This window comes from Danio rerio, chromosome 23 (genome assembly GCF_049306965.1).
Source record: "Danio rerio strain Tuebingen ecotype United States chromosome 23, GRCz12tu, whole genome shotgun sequence".
NCBI classification, from domain to species: Eukaryota; Metazoa; Chordata; class Actinopteri; order Cypriniformes; family Danionidae; genus Danio; species Danio rerio.
This window is the reverse complement of record NC_133198.1, coordinates 48,200,001-48,220,000: the sequence shown is the minus strand read 5'-3', so window position 1 is coordinate 48,220,000 and position 20,000 is coordinate 48,200,001. Positions and strand designations below refer to the sequence as shown.

At 38.8% G+C, this 20,000-nt stretch overlaps 1 protein-coding gene across 1 annotated transcript in view; it reads right to left on the bottom strand.

Moving 5' to 3' along the window:
- Nucleotides 1–20,000, bottom strand: part of cntrob (centrobin, centrosomal BRCA2 interacting protein) — a 33,498-nt gene that overhangs the window by 11,079 nt on the left and 2,419 nt on the right. The window contains 11 exon segments of the mRNA XM_073939442.1: nt 2,725–2,850; nt 4,339–4,472; nt 7,536–7,661; nt 8,034–8,237; nt 12,215–12,313; nt 12,395–12,511; nt 13,857–13,973; nt 14,218–14,347; nt 15,006–15,078; nt 17,680–17,770; nt 18,077–18,287. Coding sequence (XP_073795543.1) covers nt 2,725–2,850; nt 4,339–4,472; nt 7,536–7,661; nt 8,034–8,237; nt 12,215–12,313; nt 12,395–12,511; nt 13,857–13,973; nt 14,218–14,347; nt 15,006–15,078; nt 17,680–17,770; nt 18,077–18,287 — 1,428 coding nt within the window.

The following is a 20,000-nucleotide window of genomic DNA, read 5'->3' as shown; positions in this document are numbered from 1 at the left end:
TATCCCACTCCTTCTTGGGTTGCATTTACACCTCTGCTTGTGGATTTGGGAAGCTTTTAAATTTGGGTAGGCAAAATCCAGGCGGAAATCCCAAAATAGCAGCAGAATTGAACTGGTTAACAGCAGAATAATGAGAGAGATATGTATTGAGAAATTGTTATAACTTTTCTTAAAAGTCAATTTTACACACAACAAGAGTGTTCTGCCTCTGTAAAAGCTCAGATGATGATGTCAAGGTTTAGGAAGTTTCTGATTGGCTGATTGACAACATTTGAGTTAATGTGAGGCACAACTGTAGAATAGTATTGAAGGAAAAGCTCAAACACACTGCTTCCCTGTGTGACAACATGGGAAAATCAACAAGCCAGAATCAACACAAATGCCAGATTACCATTAGCTCAATTACACTGGGAAAAAGTGTAATGTTTGGAGACATGTCCTGTGCTCTGATGGAGCTAAGATTGAACTAATTGGCCATAATGAGCAGTGTTACATTTGGAGGACAAAGGGGATAGCTTACAAGCCACCATCCCAAATGTGAAGTATGGGGGAAGTATGGCTGTTTTGCTGCAGGAGGGACTGGTCCACTTCACAGCATAGATGGCATCATGGAGACAGAACAGTATGTAGAAATACTGAAGCAACATCTCAAGACATCAGCCAGTACATTAAAACTTGGCCACAAATGGCTCTTCCAAACAGACCTTAAGCATACTGCAAATATGACAGTAAGGGGCCGTCAACACAGAAGGCATTTTTCCTCTCCAATGTGCGACTTAATGATTTTCAACGTGCTGGACGGACATGTTTGACCATTACAGCTAGCTTATCGCTGTCAGCTCTAAAAGCAATGGACCAATCAGAAGAGCTAGGAGGCGGAGCAACAGTGACCATCTGTTTAAAGTAGAAGGTTGGCATGGCAACCTGATATTTGATGGCGAAGGGGGCGCTCACTGTGGCTTTGTCCAGATATCCTGAGTTTTATTTTTTATTTTTTTTATTGAGTTTAACAAGACAATACATCATAGTATACAATACAACAAAGGAAAAATTACAGAGTGTCTTATTTTCCCACTATCCCCTTGAAATAAAATAAATTAAAATGTATGAATTATAAACAAACATCCTCTAAAAGAAATAATAATAAATTTAAAAATAAAATACAAGAATTAAAAGAAATTGTTAAACAATATAATAATAAATGAGCGAGTTTACGATAAAAGCAAAAAAAACATATATAAATAAATAAAATTATAATAATAGCAATTTAAAAAATAGTAAGTGTGTCACGATCCTCCAAATCCTCGATTCGATTACATTTTCGATTCTAAAGGCACGATTCGATTTTCAATTATGATTAATTAATTAATGACCAATTAATTATTTGTAGCCTACCATTTAAACTACCTGACCTGCGTGGTCTTTGTTTTACCCATAACCAAATCATACAGTAAATGAATAAAGATAAGTTACACACATAATTACCACCTGTCAATCACTTTTTCTGCGGGACTCGTGAATAGGCAGTGATCTGTGTCGTTATAATGGCGTCGGTAAAAAAGACGCACAACCAACAGGAACCAGCCAACAGTATCTGAGGTGTTCGCTAAAATGACCATGTACAAGTGAGTGAAAGATTGAAGCAGTCCTCTGACTGCCTGGACCTGCTGTCTCGAGCGCATGGCTGTGTGTGCATCTGTGTCTGTGTGGTCACGTGATGTGCATTTTCAGAGGTAGAGAGGAAGGAGGGCTGATCAGAAATGCTACACGCCACTGTGGATGTCAAATCGTTGTCCTTCTAAAATGCCATTTAAAAACAAAGACAGTGTAAACAGGGCCTGAGTGTGAACTTTTCCCCAGCGGATTTGCAACGGGGGCGGGCGGAGGATCGCGATGCCGGTGTTGTCTATCGGACGAACCGTACGTAATACGTACATAGCAGAGCTTGCAAAACTGTGTTTTTTTGTCGACAACACGAACGTTGTCAACATAACTCACTGGAAATCCAAAATGCTTCCACACCGCCGACTTCATTGAGAGAGGAGAGGGTTTAAGCTCTGTCGACGGGTCTCCTGCGCCTGCAGTTTAACAAGCACTTCAACAAGCCTGTTTTCTTTCCCACTTGGCAAGCCAAGCTGACGTGACATGGGGCGTGGCAGCATCGACAATTCTATTTTTGGATTCGATAATCGAAATTGAGCATAATCGAAATCGTGACACCCCTAAAAAATAGTAATTAAAAGTTCACATTAAGGCGTCAATATTTCCTCTTTCCAATGAATACTGTTTATTAGATCTGATATCGACTAAACAAGGTAAGCCTTTGATATAGTCTAAAACAGGGTTCCAGGTCTTGTAAAAAGTTTTGAGAGATCCTGCAAGTAAACATCTTAATTTTTCAAGTTTTATGTAACTAAAAATTTCTCGGATCCACATGTCCAGATATCCTGAGTTATATGACGATTCTTCAAACCGCTTATCAGAACACCGTGTTTTCCTATTTCTAATGGCTCTTTTATTGTCATTATTACATCATGTTTATCATATTGGACCTCACGCTGCACTGCATTTTTTATAAGCCCATTTCTGAGCACTGCATCTTGCGTTTTAAAAGCAAAGGTGCATTTGGTGTGAGTGAGCCGTGATGATAGCAGCTACAGTATGACGCTGAGTGCTGGTGTCTGTGTCTGTAATGCTAGCAGCAGCTGTCAGTGTGAGCTGTACCTGTGCTGGTAAGCCTGTGTGAGATGCTGCAGTTTGTCGTCTCTCTCCTGTAACTGTGTTCTGCACTGATCCAGCTGAGCCGCCAGCTCTCGCTCCTGCCGTGCACTTAGATCCAGTAGCTGCTTCCTGAACACACACACACACACACATGCACGCACCTAAAATTTTGCCGTTCAGATTAATTTTGTGACAAGGACCAGAGAGATGTTTTAAAGTGATAGCTCACCCAAAACATTTAAATACCCCAGCATGAACTCTCCCTAATGTGTTTTTAAAGGGTCACGAAACACCAGAACACATGTTTTGAGCTGTTGACAGTGGTATATGTGTCCCACACTGCTAAAAACACTATTAGGACACCTATATTTCACTAAAAAGTGTAAATTGGTTGTTTTTGCGTTATTTCAAGCAAATTCGTACTTCCGGTTTGAAACTAATTTTTGAAGCTGCGTCACGGTCATGAGATAATAGCGTGTATTCCAGCGTGCAGACTGGACGTCTGAGCCAGAGTGAGTCTTATTACGTCTTACAGTGTGCTGCATTAATGCATGAGTAAGGCTTGGTTCAAACCAATCAGCGCGCTCTATTGTGCAACTTCATTAATATTCATTACTGTCACAGTGTTTAGACGACAGAGACGCCACGTTGTGTTGGCAAAACAAGCGTGAAGTGTTGCTTTTATAGTTTGCTGCAGTGAAGTTTTGTTTTCATTTTCTCTCTGTGAGAGCTCAGCTGGAGTCACGTGTGGATTAACAGTGTACACGACGCTCGACAACAATAACTTACGTGTCTAAGGAGGATTATTGTTTACCTGAGAGCTGTTCTCATCTGCAAACGCTGAGATCCGGATTCGCTTGTAGTGTCCTCTTAATAAAGACGCGGCTCTAGTTGCTGGTGATTGTTCTGTCTCTGCAGATTTGGTAAGTGAGCGACCAGTGCTCTTTGTTTATTTAGTTTGTTCATATCGAACTAAGTTAACCATTGCACCGAGTGTAAACATGTTAGCACCACAACCAAACTTTAACCTCGTGTAGGATTTTCACCGCATTTAGTGACCGAAATAACACACGCGGCTTTCTGACGCTACCTGCCGTGTGCATCTAAGTTTCCGGGAAATGCGGAGGGTTTTTTTCTCTCATTCGCCGTGCGGTATCAAACATTGCATGAAAAATACACGCTTAGAGCAGTTCCTCGAATCAAATATCTCGTTTGTCGCGAGGGACATGAATGAATTCCCTGAATGAAAGAGCCAAACTGCAGTTAAAGTCCACCATTTAATCATTTGGCAAATAATTCGACTACAGATGTCCATGTAAACACAGTCACTTTCTCCCCTGTGTGTGTGTGTTTTGACTCTGAAACTCAGCGTGCCCAAATAGACACTCCCACACCATCCCTCTTTTCTTCCTCCGACACTCCCCCCTAAACAGAGCTGGACACGCCCACTTTCCTGACTTTTTCCAAAGTAGAGGTGTGAAAACACCCTGCTGAAACGAGGGGCTTTCATGGCCCTTTAAATCATTATGAGCTTATTTTCCTTTGTTTTATTGTTTGTATAGTTACACACCGCACTCTCAAGCCCATGACACTGATGCTGTGATGTTGTGTGTGTACCTGTGCTGCTGTCGTAGTTGTGTGTTGTATGTGTTGTTCTCCTCCTGCACAGCCTTCACTCTTTCACTGATCTGCTGCTCCAATGACAGACGAAACTCAGCCTCCATCTGAGACTTCTGCGCCTCGAACTGCGTCTGTAGAACACACACACAATTTTAAAGGCCTATACACAGCAAGACATATGACAGTAATGATAGCTTCAGCAACAACTGTATCAGTGCTCACTCCAACAGAATCAACTTACATTTCTGGCTAACTGACCCAGCCAGGACTCTAACCAGTGACCCTCTTACTGTGACAGTGCTAGCCATTGAGCCGAGGTGCCACCCACTTATTTAAATTTAACAACTTAAATCAAAATGATTTTTAAAAACACTAGCCAATAAAATAACGTTGTTACAACATTTTTAAAATGACTAATAAAACAAAACAGTCACAGTTGAGGTCATTGGTGTAAACAGGTCTGACTCTCCTCAAATCTACTTATTGGCATACTGAGATACTGTGATGATATGCATCTCTATAGACCTAATTCTTTTGGAAGCACAAAACTTCCACTCTCAAACAGCTCGTTTTCCCAGTACTGACTTACAGCTGGAAGGGCATCCGCTGTGTAAAACATATATAATGTATAATAGTTGTATAGCATATATAATAGCATAGCATAATAGCATATATAATGTAATAGTTGACGGTTCATTCCTCTGTGGTGACCCCTGATAAATAAGGGTGCTTCACACTAGCACTTTTGGTCAGCACCCGAGTTCGTTTGACGTCATAGTACGGTACGTTAACCTAGTGTAAATGCGTCTTCTGAACTCGGGTGCGCACCCGTAAACCGTACCTGAGTCCGCCTGAAAGAGGTGGTCTGGGGTACGGTTCATGCGAACTCTGGTAAGGTTTACTTCTGATGTGAATGCAATCGTACAAAATAACGGAAGTGAACTATAGTGAACTGCCAACTGTACAACAAACTAGGGTTGTAACAATATACCGGTATGACGGTCCACCACGATTTGAACGTGCATGATTGTCATACCATGAACAATTGCATATCAACGGTTTTAACCCTTAAAGACCGAGACAGCCGCCCGCAGCTAAAAAATAAGTATTGCTCTTAAATGTTTAATAACTTTTGATCCGCTGATCCGATTCATAAAATTCAAAGATTGGCATAAAGAAGAGAATCTCAACTTTCAGAGGCTCCGGAATCAGTGCGGTTACGTCATCATAATTTGACAACGCTGATTTGACAAAGAAACGCTCGCCACTGTGTCTCCGGACAAACCAGACATGCTACATTGATGCACTGTCCCTCCCCCATGCCCAGATTGGTTCAAACTCGCTATATCACAACCAATAAGCATAGGTTTCGCTTTTGTTTGTGGACCAACAGTGAGCTTTTTGAACAACACGGAATGAGAGATAGGCATACATTTATGCGCGGCTAAATAAAACGCAAAAAAAAAAAGTTTTGCATGAAATAATTCTCATACTAAGTACTTTTGCATGCACAGCAGCACAGAAACATGACAAAACAGTGACACAGCAAAGACGAACTGCTGCTCTTGCTGTTTTCAAAAGACGCAAATGAAGGTGCAGCTGTTTGTCTGCATTGCATACAACCATATCCAAATCCATATCCACAGACAACCATATCCATGCTGGCACATAAAACCTAAGGATGTTCCATATTGAATCTAGTTTTGTTATGTAACTATTTATAGTATAGTAAATATTTATATCTATTTTTTTTACTGAGGATTTGCACCATGTTTATTTGGACTTTATTTGGACTTTGACACATTATTTATTATTTTCTTATTTTTTTATTTGTTCATTGTAAGTGGTGTTGTTTATAGTAACTAAAAATATATTATTTGGAAAAAGTCAAATTTGCTTCACTGTTCTATTATTTTGTAACATTTGTAACATATCGTATACCGCGAAACCGTCAAACCGTGGTATTGTTTTAGACGATTATCATACCGTAAAAAATTAATACCGTTACAACCCTACAACAAACTATCGTTTTCATAACGTTCGTTTGTTCGCGTGTGTGTGTCTTGTTTCGTACCTTGGTGACACGCGCGATCTGAGCCAGGGCAAACACAGTGATGTCTGCTTGTCTCCTCCAAAAACTGCTTCTGCAGACGCTGTGTGATGTTCTGAATGTGCATAATATTTTTGCGGCAGATGGACGCAAGTTGCTTTCTGTATATCTAAAAGCTTTCAGTAAAAGCAGAATGACCGCGATGTGCGGAAGTCCTTCCATTTCGGTGCTTGCTTGCGTGGCCGTCACCTAGCAACGGACGTAAACAAAACAGCAGCTCGATGACGCAAGCGTACCGGGGTTCAGAAGGAAAAAAGACAGTGTGAACACAAACCAACCGAGGAGGTGGCAGGGGGAGACAATCGAACTTGGGTACGGTCCAGGCAAATGAACCAAGTGTGAAAGCACCCTAAGAGACTAAGACAAAGGAAAATGAATGAATGAATGAAAGAATAAAAACAGCTTGTTCTGCTGCTTGATGTTGCAAACTGATATCCTCTTAATATACTACTCTACTTTTTATGAATAGTCATGAACACTTGTTTGAGCGAGCAGTTTTCTGCAGTTTACTATTCCTGGTCATTTCTCCCATAGGAAACGGAATCAGCAGCTCTTAATCAATCGCTAAAACAATCACACTTCCACATCTCCACATCGTTAGTGAGGCCAGGAGGCGGCGCCCAACCTGCGGTCTGTGTGAGTCCTAATGCCCCAGTATGATGAAGCGGACTCTATACTGCTCAGTGAGCGCCGTATTTCGGATCAGATGTTAAACCGAGCACCCGACTCTCTGTGATCATTAAAAATCCCAAGATGTCCTTGGAAAAACAGTAGGGGTTTAACCCTGGCATCCTGGCCAAATCTGCCCACTGGCCTCAGTCCATCATGACCTCCTAACCATCCCCATATCATAATTGGCTTCATCACTCTGTCTCCTCTCCACCAATCAGCTGTTGTGTGGTGTGCGGTCTGGCGCAAATCAGCTGCCGTCGCATCATCCAGGTGGATGCTGCACACTGGTAGTGGATGAGGAGATTCTCCCTAATGTGTAAAGCACTTTAAGTGCCCAGAAAAGCGCTATATAAATGTAAGGAATTATTATCATCTCAGAATAAGGTCTATAATGTATGAGTGTGTGTGAGACCTGCTCCAGTGCTCGCTCTATTCTCAGTGTCTCTCGCTCTCTCCTTGTCGTCTCCAGCTCTTCCTGTAACAGCCGAGTTCTGCTTTCTGCCTCTTCACGCGCAGACACTTCCTGTTTCAGCTGATCCTGAACACACAAACGCACACATGCACACACACACACACACACACACACACACACACACGCACACACACACACACACACACACACACACACACACACACACACACACACACACATACACAGTCACAGTAATTGAATAATAAAAATAATTCAATGAAATGCATTATTACTGAAGCTGCACATAGTATAACTTCTTATTCCTGAATGCTTTTATAGTCATTATACAGTCACAGGGCTCAAAAACAAATGATCAACTATAATCCAGACTCAACAATGCATATCCTGCGATGTAGTTATTGTGAATAACCACATTATACATCTTACACTGTGCAGCCCTAGTGTGTGTGTGTGTGTGTGTGTGTGTGTGTGTCTCACCGTGTGTGTGTGCAGCTGCTGCTGTAATTCTTGTGTGTGCTGCTGCAGCTCCTTGATTTGTTGTTGTAGATTCGTCCGTGTGTCATGCGACTCTGTCTGGAGTTTGTGGAGCTGCTCTCTGTGTTTATCTGCTTCTCTGCTAAGCTTTTGCTTGTCTTGCTGTAAGTCCTCCACATGCACACGCAGATCAGACGCCTCTTGCTCCTGAAATCACAAACGCATCGTTGATACCACCATCATCACCACAATCATATTCACCATCCACTCATTAGAATCACCATTACTGCTTCTGTCATTGCCATAATCATAACCACAACTAGCTTCAACAATGTAATCATCACCATTGCTGTCATAATCATTACCACCACCCACCATAATCATCAGTAATATCATTACCACCGTCATGTCCAACACCATACATACCACCACCAGTCATACAATCATCACTAATATCCTCATTACCATCACCACTACTAACATCACCATTATAATCACCACTACCATAACCACTATTCTCTCCAGCACTGTCATTATAGTCCCCATAAAAACATAACTATCATTACCACCACCATCATAATCATAACTGCTATCATTACCACTACTATAATCTATACATCATATTTATCAAACCCACCAGCACTATCGTCATTACCACCACCATTATCCCTAGCAGCATCACATTTAATCAACATTTTAATTATCATCACCACCACCATTAGTATCATAATCATTACCATCACCACCATTACAATCATCACCACCAACACCATATAAATCACCATTATCATTACCACCACCAGTCATATAATCATCACTAATATCCTCATTACCTTCACCACTACCACCACCAATCATTCCCATATCTCCAACAGCCATTATAGTTACCATAATTGCCATTGTCATTACCATAAATATAACTGTCATTAACACCGCCACCATCATATTTATCACCACTATCATCTCCAGCACCATATTTTTAACAGCTTTCAATACCACCAACATCACTGTCATAATTATTACCACCACCACCACCACCAATATAATCATCAGTACTATCATTCCCACCACCACTATCATCTCCAACATCATACTTATTAGCAATATCATTACCTCCCCCAATATTGTAATAATTACTACTATCATTATTACCATCACCACTATCTCCAGCACCATATATATCATCATTAACCCCCTTTACTGTCATAATCATTACTAACACCACCAAAAACATCAGTAATTTCATTTCCACCACCATCAACAACATATTTATCACCTGACCATTATCATTACCACAACCAGCCATAGTCATCTTTACTATCACCATCTTACCTCCTCCAACACCATATTTATCACCTAACCATTATCATTACCACAGCCTGTAATAATCATCTTTACTATCACCATTACCTCCAGTACCATATTTATTACCATTATCATTACCATTACTGTCATAATCCTTACCACCACACCATAACTATCAGTAATATCATTACCACCCCAATCTCCACAGACAATATTCACCACCTCCTCCAATGTTGTTATATTACTACTATCATCATTACCATCACCAGCAGCATATTTCTCCCCATTATCAGTCATAATTACCACCACCACCACCACCACCAACATCATCAGCACTAACACCAGTACAATGAACATAACAATCATCCCTATAATAACTATGGCTCCTCTGCACCACTGCTATTATAGTTACCAGAACAGTCCGTCATTACCATAAACATACCTATCATTACCATCACCATTATTATTATTATTTTCATTATCACAACCATCATATAAAACACCATATTTATTACCATTGTTATTACCACCACCTTAGTCATTATCATTACCACCACCATAACCATAATCATAAACAACATCATTACTACCAATATTATCTCCAGCATCATCTCCAGCATAAAATTTATAAAAAAAATTTATTACCACCACCACCACCACCACCACTGTATTAATGATTCCCACCACTGAAAGAGTAACCATAAACATCACTATCATCATCACCAATCTTATCTCAAGCATCATGTCCAACATCATATTCATTACAACTTTCATTACCATCTCCACTGAATTAATCATTACCACCACAGAAACAGTAACCTTAAACATCACTATCATCATTACCGTCAACTTTATCTCCAGCATCATCTCCAAAATCATATTTATTACCATGTTATTACCATCTCCACTGAATTAATTATTACCACCACAGAAACAGTAACCTTAAACATCACTATCATCATTACCGCCAACTTTATTTCCAGCATCATCTCCAAAATCAAATTTATTACCATGTTATTACCAATTCCACTGAATTAATCATTACCACCACAGAAACAGTAACCTTAAACATCACTATCATCATTATCGCCAACTTTATTTTCAGCATCATCTCCAAAATCATATTTATTACCATTTTTATTACCATCTCCACTGAATTAATCATTACCACCACAGAAACAGTAACCTTAAACATCACTATCATCATTATCACCAACATTATTTCCAGCATCATCTTCAACATCATATGCATTACCATTTTTCTTACCATCTCCACTGAATTAATCATTACCACCACAGAAACATTAACCTTAAACATCACTATCATCATTACCACCAACTTTATTTCCAGCATCATCTCCAAAATCATATTTATTACCATTTTCATTACCATCTCCACTGAATTAATTATTACCACCATGGAAACAGTAACCTTAAACATCACTATCATCATTGCCACAAACATTATCTCCAGCATCATCTCCAACATCATATTTATTACCATTTTCATTACCATCTCCATCACTGTATTAATGATTCCCACCACAGAAACATTAACCTTAAACATCACTATCATCATTACCGCCAACATTATCTCCAGCATCATCTCCAACATCATATTTATTACCATTTTCATTACCATCTCCATCACTGTATTAATGATTCCCACCACAGAAACATTAACCTTAAACATCACTATCATCATTACCGCCAACATTATCTCCAGCATCATCTCCAATATCATATTTATTACCATTTTCATTACCATCTCCACTAAATTAATCATTACCACCACAGAAACAGTAACCTTAAACATCATATTAATCATTACCACCACAGAAACAGTAACCTTAAACATCACTATCATCATTACCATCAACTTTATTTCCAGCATCATCTCCAAAATCATATTTATTACCATTTTTATTACCATCTCCACTGAATTAATCATTACCACCACAGAAACAGTAACCTTAAACATCACTATCATCATTATCACCAACATTATTTCCAGCATCATCTCCAACATCATATGCATTACCATTTTTCTTACCATCTCCACTGAATTAATCATTACCACCACAGAAACAGTAACCTTAAACATCACTATCATCATTACCACCAACTTTATTTCCAGCATCATCTCCAAAATCATATTTATTACCATTTTCATTACCATCTCCACTGAATTAATTATTACCACCATGGAAACAGTAACCTTAAACATCACTATCATCATTGCCACAAACATTATCTCCAGCATCATCTCCAACATCATATTTATTACCATTTTCATTACCATCTCCACTAAATTAATCATTACCACCACAGAAACAGTAACCTTAAACATCATATTAATCATTACCACCACAGAAACAGTAACCTTAAACATCTCTATCATTATTACCACCAACATTATCTCCAGCATCATCTCCAACATCATATTCATTACCATTTTCATTATCATCTCCATCACTGTATTAATCATTACCACCACAGAAACATTAACCTTAAACATCACTATCATCATTACCACAAACATTATCTCCAGCATCATCTCCAACATCATATTCATTACCATCTCCACTGAATTAATCATTACCACCACAGAAACAGTAACCTTAAACATCACTATCATCATTACCACCAACTTTATCTCCAGCATCATCTCCATCATCATATTTATTACCATTTTCATTACCATCTCCATCACTGTATTAATCATTATAATCACCACTCTCGTAGTAATATTAATAATAACCAACAACACTTTTATTTAACCACCACATCAAAGCCATATTTATAAGCACTATCATAATCATATCCATCATTATTGTCAGTGTTTTAAAGATTAATTTGCGTGCTCAACATTGTAGTACCAGTCGTTTGTTGGTCTTCTGCAGCTCCTGATTGTGTTTCTGCTCCTTCTTCAGAGTTTCCTCAACCTCAGAGAGATTCTGCTCAACACGAGACAGAGCCTGAAACACACACATAGCAGCATTTTCACACGTATAATGACACGTGGAACAGTCTGTGGCTGTGTGTGTGTGTGTGTGTACCTGTGCATGTTTGTTGTGTGTTTTCTCAGCGGTCTCCTTCTCCTCCTGCAGCCGTTTCATCTCCTCATTTCGCTCCTGATCGTGCCTCTTCCAGCCCTCAACCACCTTCACCAGCGTCTGACACACCCACACACGGTTTACAGCGTTTATTTTTCAATAAAAAAATAAAAAAATGTAATTAACAATGGAAGCGGGGAAAATTGGGATCAGGGTAATAAGACTCATAACATTTTCCTAACAAATATGTATTTTGTACACTATTGAGTGTTATGCTTTCACAAAAAGTTCTATAAATAAAGTAAAAAAACAACAATAAAAACAATAAGAGCAATGAACAGATTCCAGATAAGATGGTCTCATTCACTTTAAAGGAGTGACACAAATATTTACTAGTAAATCTGCATAAATTAGTTAGTTATCTTTATTTGTCCCCGTAAGGAAATTTGATTTGCAGTGTACACTCACAGTGACATCTGACATTTCACATTTGGCATTTATATAAATAAAACATTTAAAAACATGGTACCTCTAAATAAATATCCAGTCTACTAGCCATCAACTGCTACTGCTAATTGCTTTGAGGTATAAATGATCATTTTATCCTATTTCTTAGGCATCTGGGAACACAATATCGACGGCCGGATGTTAACAATTGGAAGGTGTAAGAAAATAGATGTCTCTCATCATTGACAATCATGATAGCCTTATTTAGTACTCATTATTTATATATACACTATCAATACTCTTTAATTTTAACTCTTAAATTACACAACAGTTTCCCAGAGATGGGTTGCGGCTGGAAGGGCATCCGCTGCGTAAAAACTTGCTGGATAAGTTGGCGGTTCATTCCGCTGTGGCGACCCCGGATTAATAAAGGGACTAAGCCGACAAGAAAAGGAATGAATTACACAACAGACATATCAGCCGTGTTCAACCTACTGGCTATCTATCGGCTTATTTCCACTGCACAAGAATTCGGCAGCCTGATGCATACTCAGTCAAATTATTAGTTATAAATGATAAGTATAGTCAATGGTCATGTTTTCAACAGACGTTATTGTGTGCTATACTGTAGTATGTGGTTAAGAAAAATTGATAGCATGTTCACCCAAAGCACAACACTGAACTACTATTATCAACTCTGTCAAATCTTACTTATTTGTATCTAAAATGTGTCATCTTTCATCTTAAATTTACATTTATTTTAAAATGGCACAGACAAAAAAGACAGGCAGAACACGCTAGAGACTCCTCATTTTATGCAAAAGCACAAAGATATAACAACATATAATAATAAAAAATACCCATGTACTTAATAAATTCTAATTATTATAATTATAAATTAAAACTAAATCAACGATGACATTGTCAAGCACTTAATCCAAAATCTAAGCACTTTTTAAACCTCGAAAACAGGAGATCACCGTCTAATTTCAGCACCCTGACTATACTGTGTGTTTACCTTGTCCAACTGTTCAATCATGATGTCTTTCTTGCGGTCGGCGGCTACAGCGAGTGTTAACTGCTGCTGAAACTGAAGAACTTTACTTTGGAGAGACGCCACCTGCTGCTCACACACCTGAAACACACACAAACACAAACACACAAACACATACAAACACATACAAACACACACAAACACACAAAAACACACACAAACACACACAAACACACACACACAGATGACATATATGAATCACCAAGGACTACAGATTCAGCTCAAAAATCTTCTTCAATGTTCTGCTGAAGAAGAAAAGGTCGCCTACATCCTCAGTAAATTAACTGTAAATGCTTATTTTTTGTGTGTGAACTACCCGCTTTACCTTGCGGCGCTCTCGCTCTCTCTCTAGACTGTCTCTCAGCACCTGCAGCTCAGAAACTGCGCAGCTCACATCTGAATGAAGACGGGAATAACGAGGGAACAACTCCTCCACACCACCTACACACACACCACTGACACACACACACACACACACACACACACACACACACACAAGCAGAGACATAAACACACACTTGCTGTTCAGATTTTAATGTAGAACAAAAAAATAAAATATATATTTACAATTTACATATATATATATATATATATATATATATATATATATATATATATATATATATATATATATATATATATATATATATATACACACATATACACACACACACACACACATAAACATACATACATACATATATATACAAAATCTATATATAAAATCCACATAAATTTGTTATATATATGTGTGTGTGTGTGTGTGTGTGTGTGTGTGTGTGTATGTATGTATGTATGTATGTATGTATATATATATATATACATACATACATACATACATACATACATACATACATACATACATACATACATATATATATATATATATATATATATATATATATATATATATATATATATATATATATATATATATATATATATATATATATATATATATATATGTGTATATATGTATACACACACACACAACTGAAACAACACAATTTCTGAGATTGTTAGGACAACTTAATTTTTTATGTTCAATCCACAAAAATTTGTTAAATTGGTTACATATATATACACATATATGTGTGTGTTTGTGTGTTTCACCTGAGCAGGCGTGACGTGGCATCACTCTCATGTGAATCATCCAGGAAGTGCTGTGATGCAGGAGTCAGAAAATCTACAGAGTCAAAAGTCAAAGGTGAGGTAAAACCTACATGTAACTAATGTGTTGCTGCATGCCAATTCACATACAATCCTCCCTAAATAGTAGTCAAAAACAGAATGAGTGTGTCCCACATTAGAGCATGTTGAAATGAGCTTTATCAAGTTACACGGATTATCCACTTTTTCAAGTAGAAATTGGTGGTGCAGATCTGTGCTCACTCTAATGGCTAATATTACCCACAATACACTGCAAACTGGACGTGAATTTGATTAGAACTACAAACACGGATAAAAAGTGTTGAAAAACTGCAAACATGTCAGACGTACGAGACATAAGTAGAGAGGCATAGCTAAAGATGTTTGATTGATTTAATTAATATCTTAACTACAGGAAAATGTTCATGTGATGTTCCCCAAGGTATATTTAGAAGAAAAACTACAAAAATGGCGGATATGTGAAATCAATGGTTTAAATAATTTAAGACACACTCTTGCACACTCTTCTTTTAAACACATTTACATTTAGTCATTTAGCAGACACTTTTATCCAAAGCGACTTACAAATGAGGACAAGGAAGATGAATAAGCGCTGTAGGCAAGTTTCAGGTATGTTAAGTGTAATAGCAAAACATTATTTATTTATTTTTTTTGTAGTACATTTAAGCCTAGTTCACACTACAGGATTTTAAACATCAGCAGATCGCTGTGCCGTTCACACTACATGACCTGACTTTGTGTCTTTTAATCTCTGTGGTGTTCACACTACGCAACACTCCGTGAACGATCCACAAGAGGGGGGTCACACACTACATGATCTGACAACAACTCATTCCCCAACAGCTCATTCAAGCTACCAAACCACAGCCAATGAAAATTTGAGGGAGGAGTCGTCAGAAAAAGCTGAACACTATTGGCTGCTTGTGTGCGGATTACATCACTGACAGCGTTTCAAGCTTTGGAGAAAGCATTTAAAAACATCGTCAAATCAGCTGATTCATCAGCGAATTAATCACTCATCTGCAGGTTCCAGTGGATAGATACACAGAGAGTTTTTAATTTTTGTAATTTTATAACTCTTTGAAATAAAACGAACATATTTATAACACCCTGCCGTTTTCTAACTATCAGTGTATTTCTTTCTGACATTGTTATTTTTTTTTATTACAAAACAGTAAAGAACTGAGCATTTCTGCCTTAAATTACCATATTGGTTAAAATGACTGCATGCATGTCTGATACTTTTCACTGTGACTTTAAATATGTGTGCATTTTCTTGCCTAGCAACTTCCTGCTAACATAAACAAAACTTTCTGATGGCAAAAACATCAATTTGCTTTAGATATCTTTCAAAACTGCAGATTCTGTGCTGTTAAATAGCTCCTGTTTGAAAGTGAAAATGAAAGCCAAGCCTTTAAGTGTTTTAGTATCTTAACTACATATTTATAGGCTGTATTACCAACAAAAATATTATATTTTTAGGGTAATGGTGTCATTAAATATGATGCCAGACATTCAAAGCTTAATTTTAATATCTCAATAATAGCTTTGAATGTAAATATGTTGTGACAGTATGGCGTTTTATATAAGAACCATCAGAATGAGCAGTATGGTAATTCTAATAGTTACAGAATTCTAGCTCCACTGTTAATATAGCCTACTCTCATGTCTGTGTTAACGCAGAATGAAGCCAGTGCACCGATGCCCATTCTGACCAATCACAGATGTTTCTGCTGAGCTCCTGAACACAAAGCCATTCAGCTCATGCTGATATGCTCTCTCATTGGCTGTAGCTCGTCACTATATCTGACCACACGTGGGGTTGAGTCGGCCGTCTGCTCTGGAATATTTAGCATGCTGAATGTTGGATTTCCGTCTGCGAGGTGTCGGCGACACGTCAGCGAGCCTCGTTGATGCGTTGCTCAGTAGTTCACACATAAAGAGCGGCGAGCGCCGAGCACCCGCAGATTTCTTCCCGATCACAGCCCGATCTGTCGGCGAGCTCGTTAACTTCCAAATCGGGCTCAAATCAGGCTTAAAATCCTTTAGTGTGAACTAGGCATTAGCAGTGGAACCAGAGAGGCAATTGCAGATTAGGAAGTGAAGTGGAGACTAAATAGTTGAGTTTTTAGTGGTTTCTTAAAGACAGTGAGTGACTCTGCCGTTCTGATGCAGTTAGGGAGTTCATTCCGCCAACTGGGCAGATTGAACGCGAGAGTTCGGGAAAGTGATTTCTTCCCTCTTTGGGATGGAACCACGAGGCGACGTTCATTCACAGAACGCAAGTTTCTGGAGGACACATACATCTGCAGAAGTGAGAGCAGATAAGAAGGAGCAAAGCCAGAAGTCACTTTGTAAGCAAACATCAGAGCTTTGATTTTGATGCGAGCAGCAACTGGCAGCCAGTGCAAACGGATGAGCAGCGGAGTGACATGTGCTCTTTTAGGTTCATTAAAGGAGTGTGGATTTATTAAGAATCAACACTCAACTTAATGGATTTTTCTGTGTAAGAGAGTACATACTTTTAGGACATAGTATAAGTTGACAAATTGGGATGCAGTGTGTGTGTGTGTGTGTGTGTGTGTGTGTGTGTGTGTGTGTGTGTGTGTGTTCTCACCGTGTCTGTCTGCAGTTGTCTGTGTTGGCCTCAGTATAGACTGCAAGTGTGTCCTCACACTTTCCATCTCCTCTATGTGCTTCCTGCCACTCTACACACAGAGACACACACAGACGTTACTATAGTAAATAAAATTTAAGACTAATAAGTTATTGGTCAAAAAAACATATTATTAACTGACATAACATTTTAAAAACTCACAATAAATGAAAAACTAAAACTAAGAAGGGTCACAGAAAATAAAAATAAATAATATTCATAATTAATAAGCACTTAATCTGACCTGCGACTGTTCAGAGAAACACCTGCCGATGCGCTTTTACAGCCAAACATGCATGATTATATTCAAAAGCCTATTTTTACATGAACAAAGCGTGTGTTCGTTTACAGGCATTACCGTCGGTTGTGCAGATCTCAGGCTCTTCAAAAGTTGAAGCCCCACCTCTTCTGCATCTGACTCCACCCCCTCCTCTCCTATGCCCATCACATCATGAGAGGAGGCGGAGTCCAAACTGAGCTCCTCCAGCCTATCAGAGAGCAGAGGAGGCGTGGCTGAGGTCGTCCTGACAGCGGTGAGATCAGGAGAGGACAGAGCGAATGACACCTGCCTGACAGACATTAAACACTCCAATATTAACCTCATTTGATACAAACAGTTTGATGAGTCTCAACAGGCGTTTGTGGAATTTTATAATTCACAGAATTACTAAACGTTTTAACTGTAATCGTGTATATTTAAACAACTAAGACAAGAAAAAATGCAGCACGAACTGATGCGAATATTAAGAAAAGCATCTGCAGCGCCCAATCAGTTATTTTAGGCAGCAAAAATAAATCAGAAAACATCCTGCACAACCCCTGAAGTGCTGGAATGAGCATTTTTATTCAATGTTTGTCATAATCTCAACTAATGAGCGAAGAGAGGGCGGGTCGTATAGTAGCTCCTCCTTTTTAATAAAACAGCCAAATGAAAATCAAAGAAGAAGAAGGGGGCGGGGCATGTCAGACACTAGAGAGCATTTGATTGGGCAGAAGATCTGATGAGATACTTAAGTATTAAGAGACAGCAAAAACATTGTTGATCCATTTAGAAGGAAGAGACAAACTGTAAGCGGTGTTACTTATATCTTCTAAGTGTGAATTCTGTCACTGTTTTGAAGCACACTAAATATTACAGGGTGGGCCATTTACATGGATACACCTTAATAAATGGGAATGGTTGGTGATATTTACGTCCTGTTTGTGGCACATTAGTATATGTGAGGGGGCAAACTTTTCAAGATGGGTGGTGACCATGTTGGCCATTTTGAAGTCAGCCATCTTGGATCCAACTTTTATTTTTTCAATAGGAAGAGGGTCATGTGACACATCGAACCTATTAGGAATTTCACAAGAAAAGCAATGGTGTGCTTGGTTTTAACGTAACTTTATTCTTTCATGAGTTATTTACAAGTTTCTGACCACTTATAAAATGTGTTCAATGTGCTGCCTGGTGTGTTGGATTGTTAACTTCTTCTCCCACTCTTCACACACTGATAGCAACACCACAGGAGAAATGCCAGCACAGGCTTCCAGTATCCGTAGTTTCAGGTGCTGCACATCTTGTATCTTCACACCATAGACAACTGCCTTCAGATGACCCCAAAGATAAAGTCTAAGGAAGTCAGATCTGGACCCCTTGGAGGTCATTCAGCTGGCCCATGACAAGCAATACACTTTTCGGGAAACTGTTCATCTAGGAATGCTCGGACCTGACACCCATAATGGGGTGGTGCACCATCTTGCTAGAGAAACTCAGCGAACACGCCGGCTTCAGTGCATAAAGAGGGAAACACATCATCATGAAGCAATCTTAAATATCCAGTGGCTTTAAGGCTTCCAATGATGAAGAACGGCCCCACTGTTGTCTATGGTGTGAAGATACAAGATGTGCAGCACCTGAAACTACACATACTGGAAACCTGTGCTGGCATTTCTCCTGCGGTGTTGCTATCAGTGTGTGAAGAGTGGGAGAAGAGGGTTGCTTTAACAATCCAACACAATAGGGAGCACATTGAACACATTTTATAAGTGGTCAAAGACTTGTAAAGAACTCATGAAAGAATAAAGTTATGTTAAAACCAAGCACACCATTGCTTTTCTTGTGAAATTCCCAATAAGTTTGATGTGTCACATGACCCTCTTCCTATTGAAAAAAACTAAAGTTGGATCCAAGATGGCCGACTTCAAAATGGCCACCATGGTCGCCACCCATCTTAAAAAGTTTGCCCCCTCACATATACTAATGTGCCACAAACAGGACGTTAATATCACTAATCATT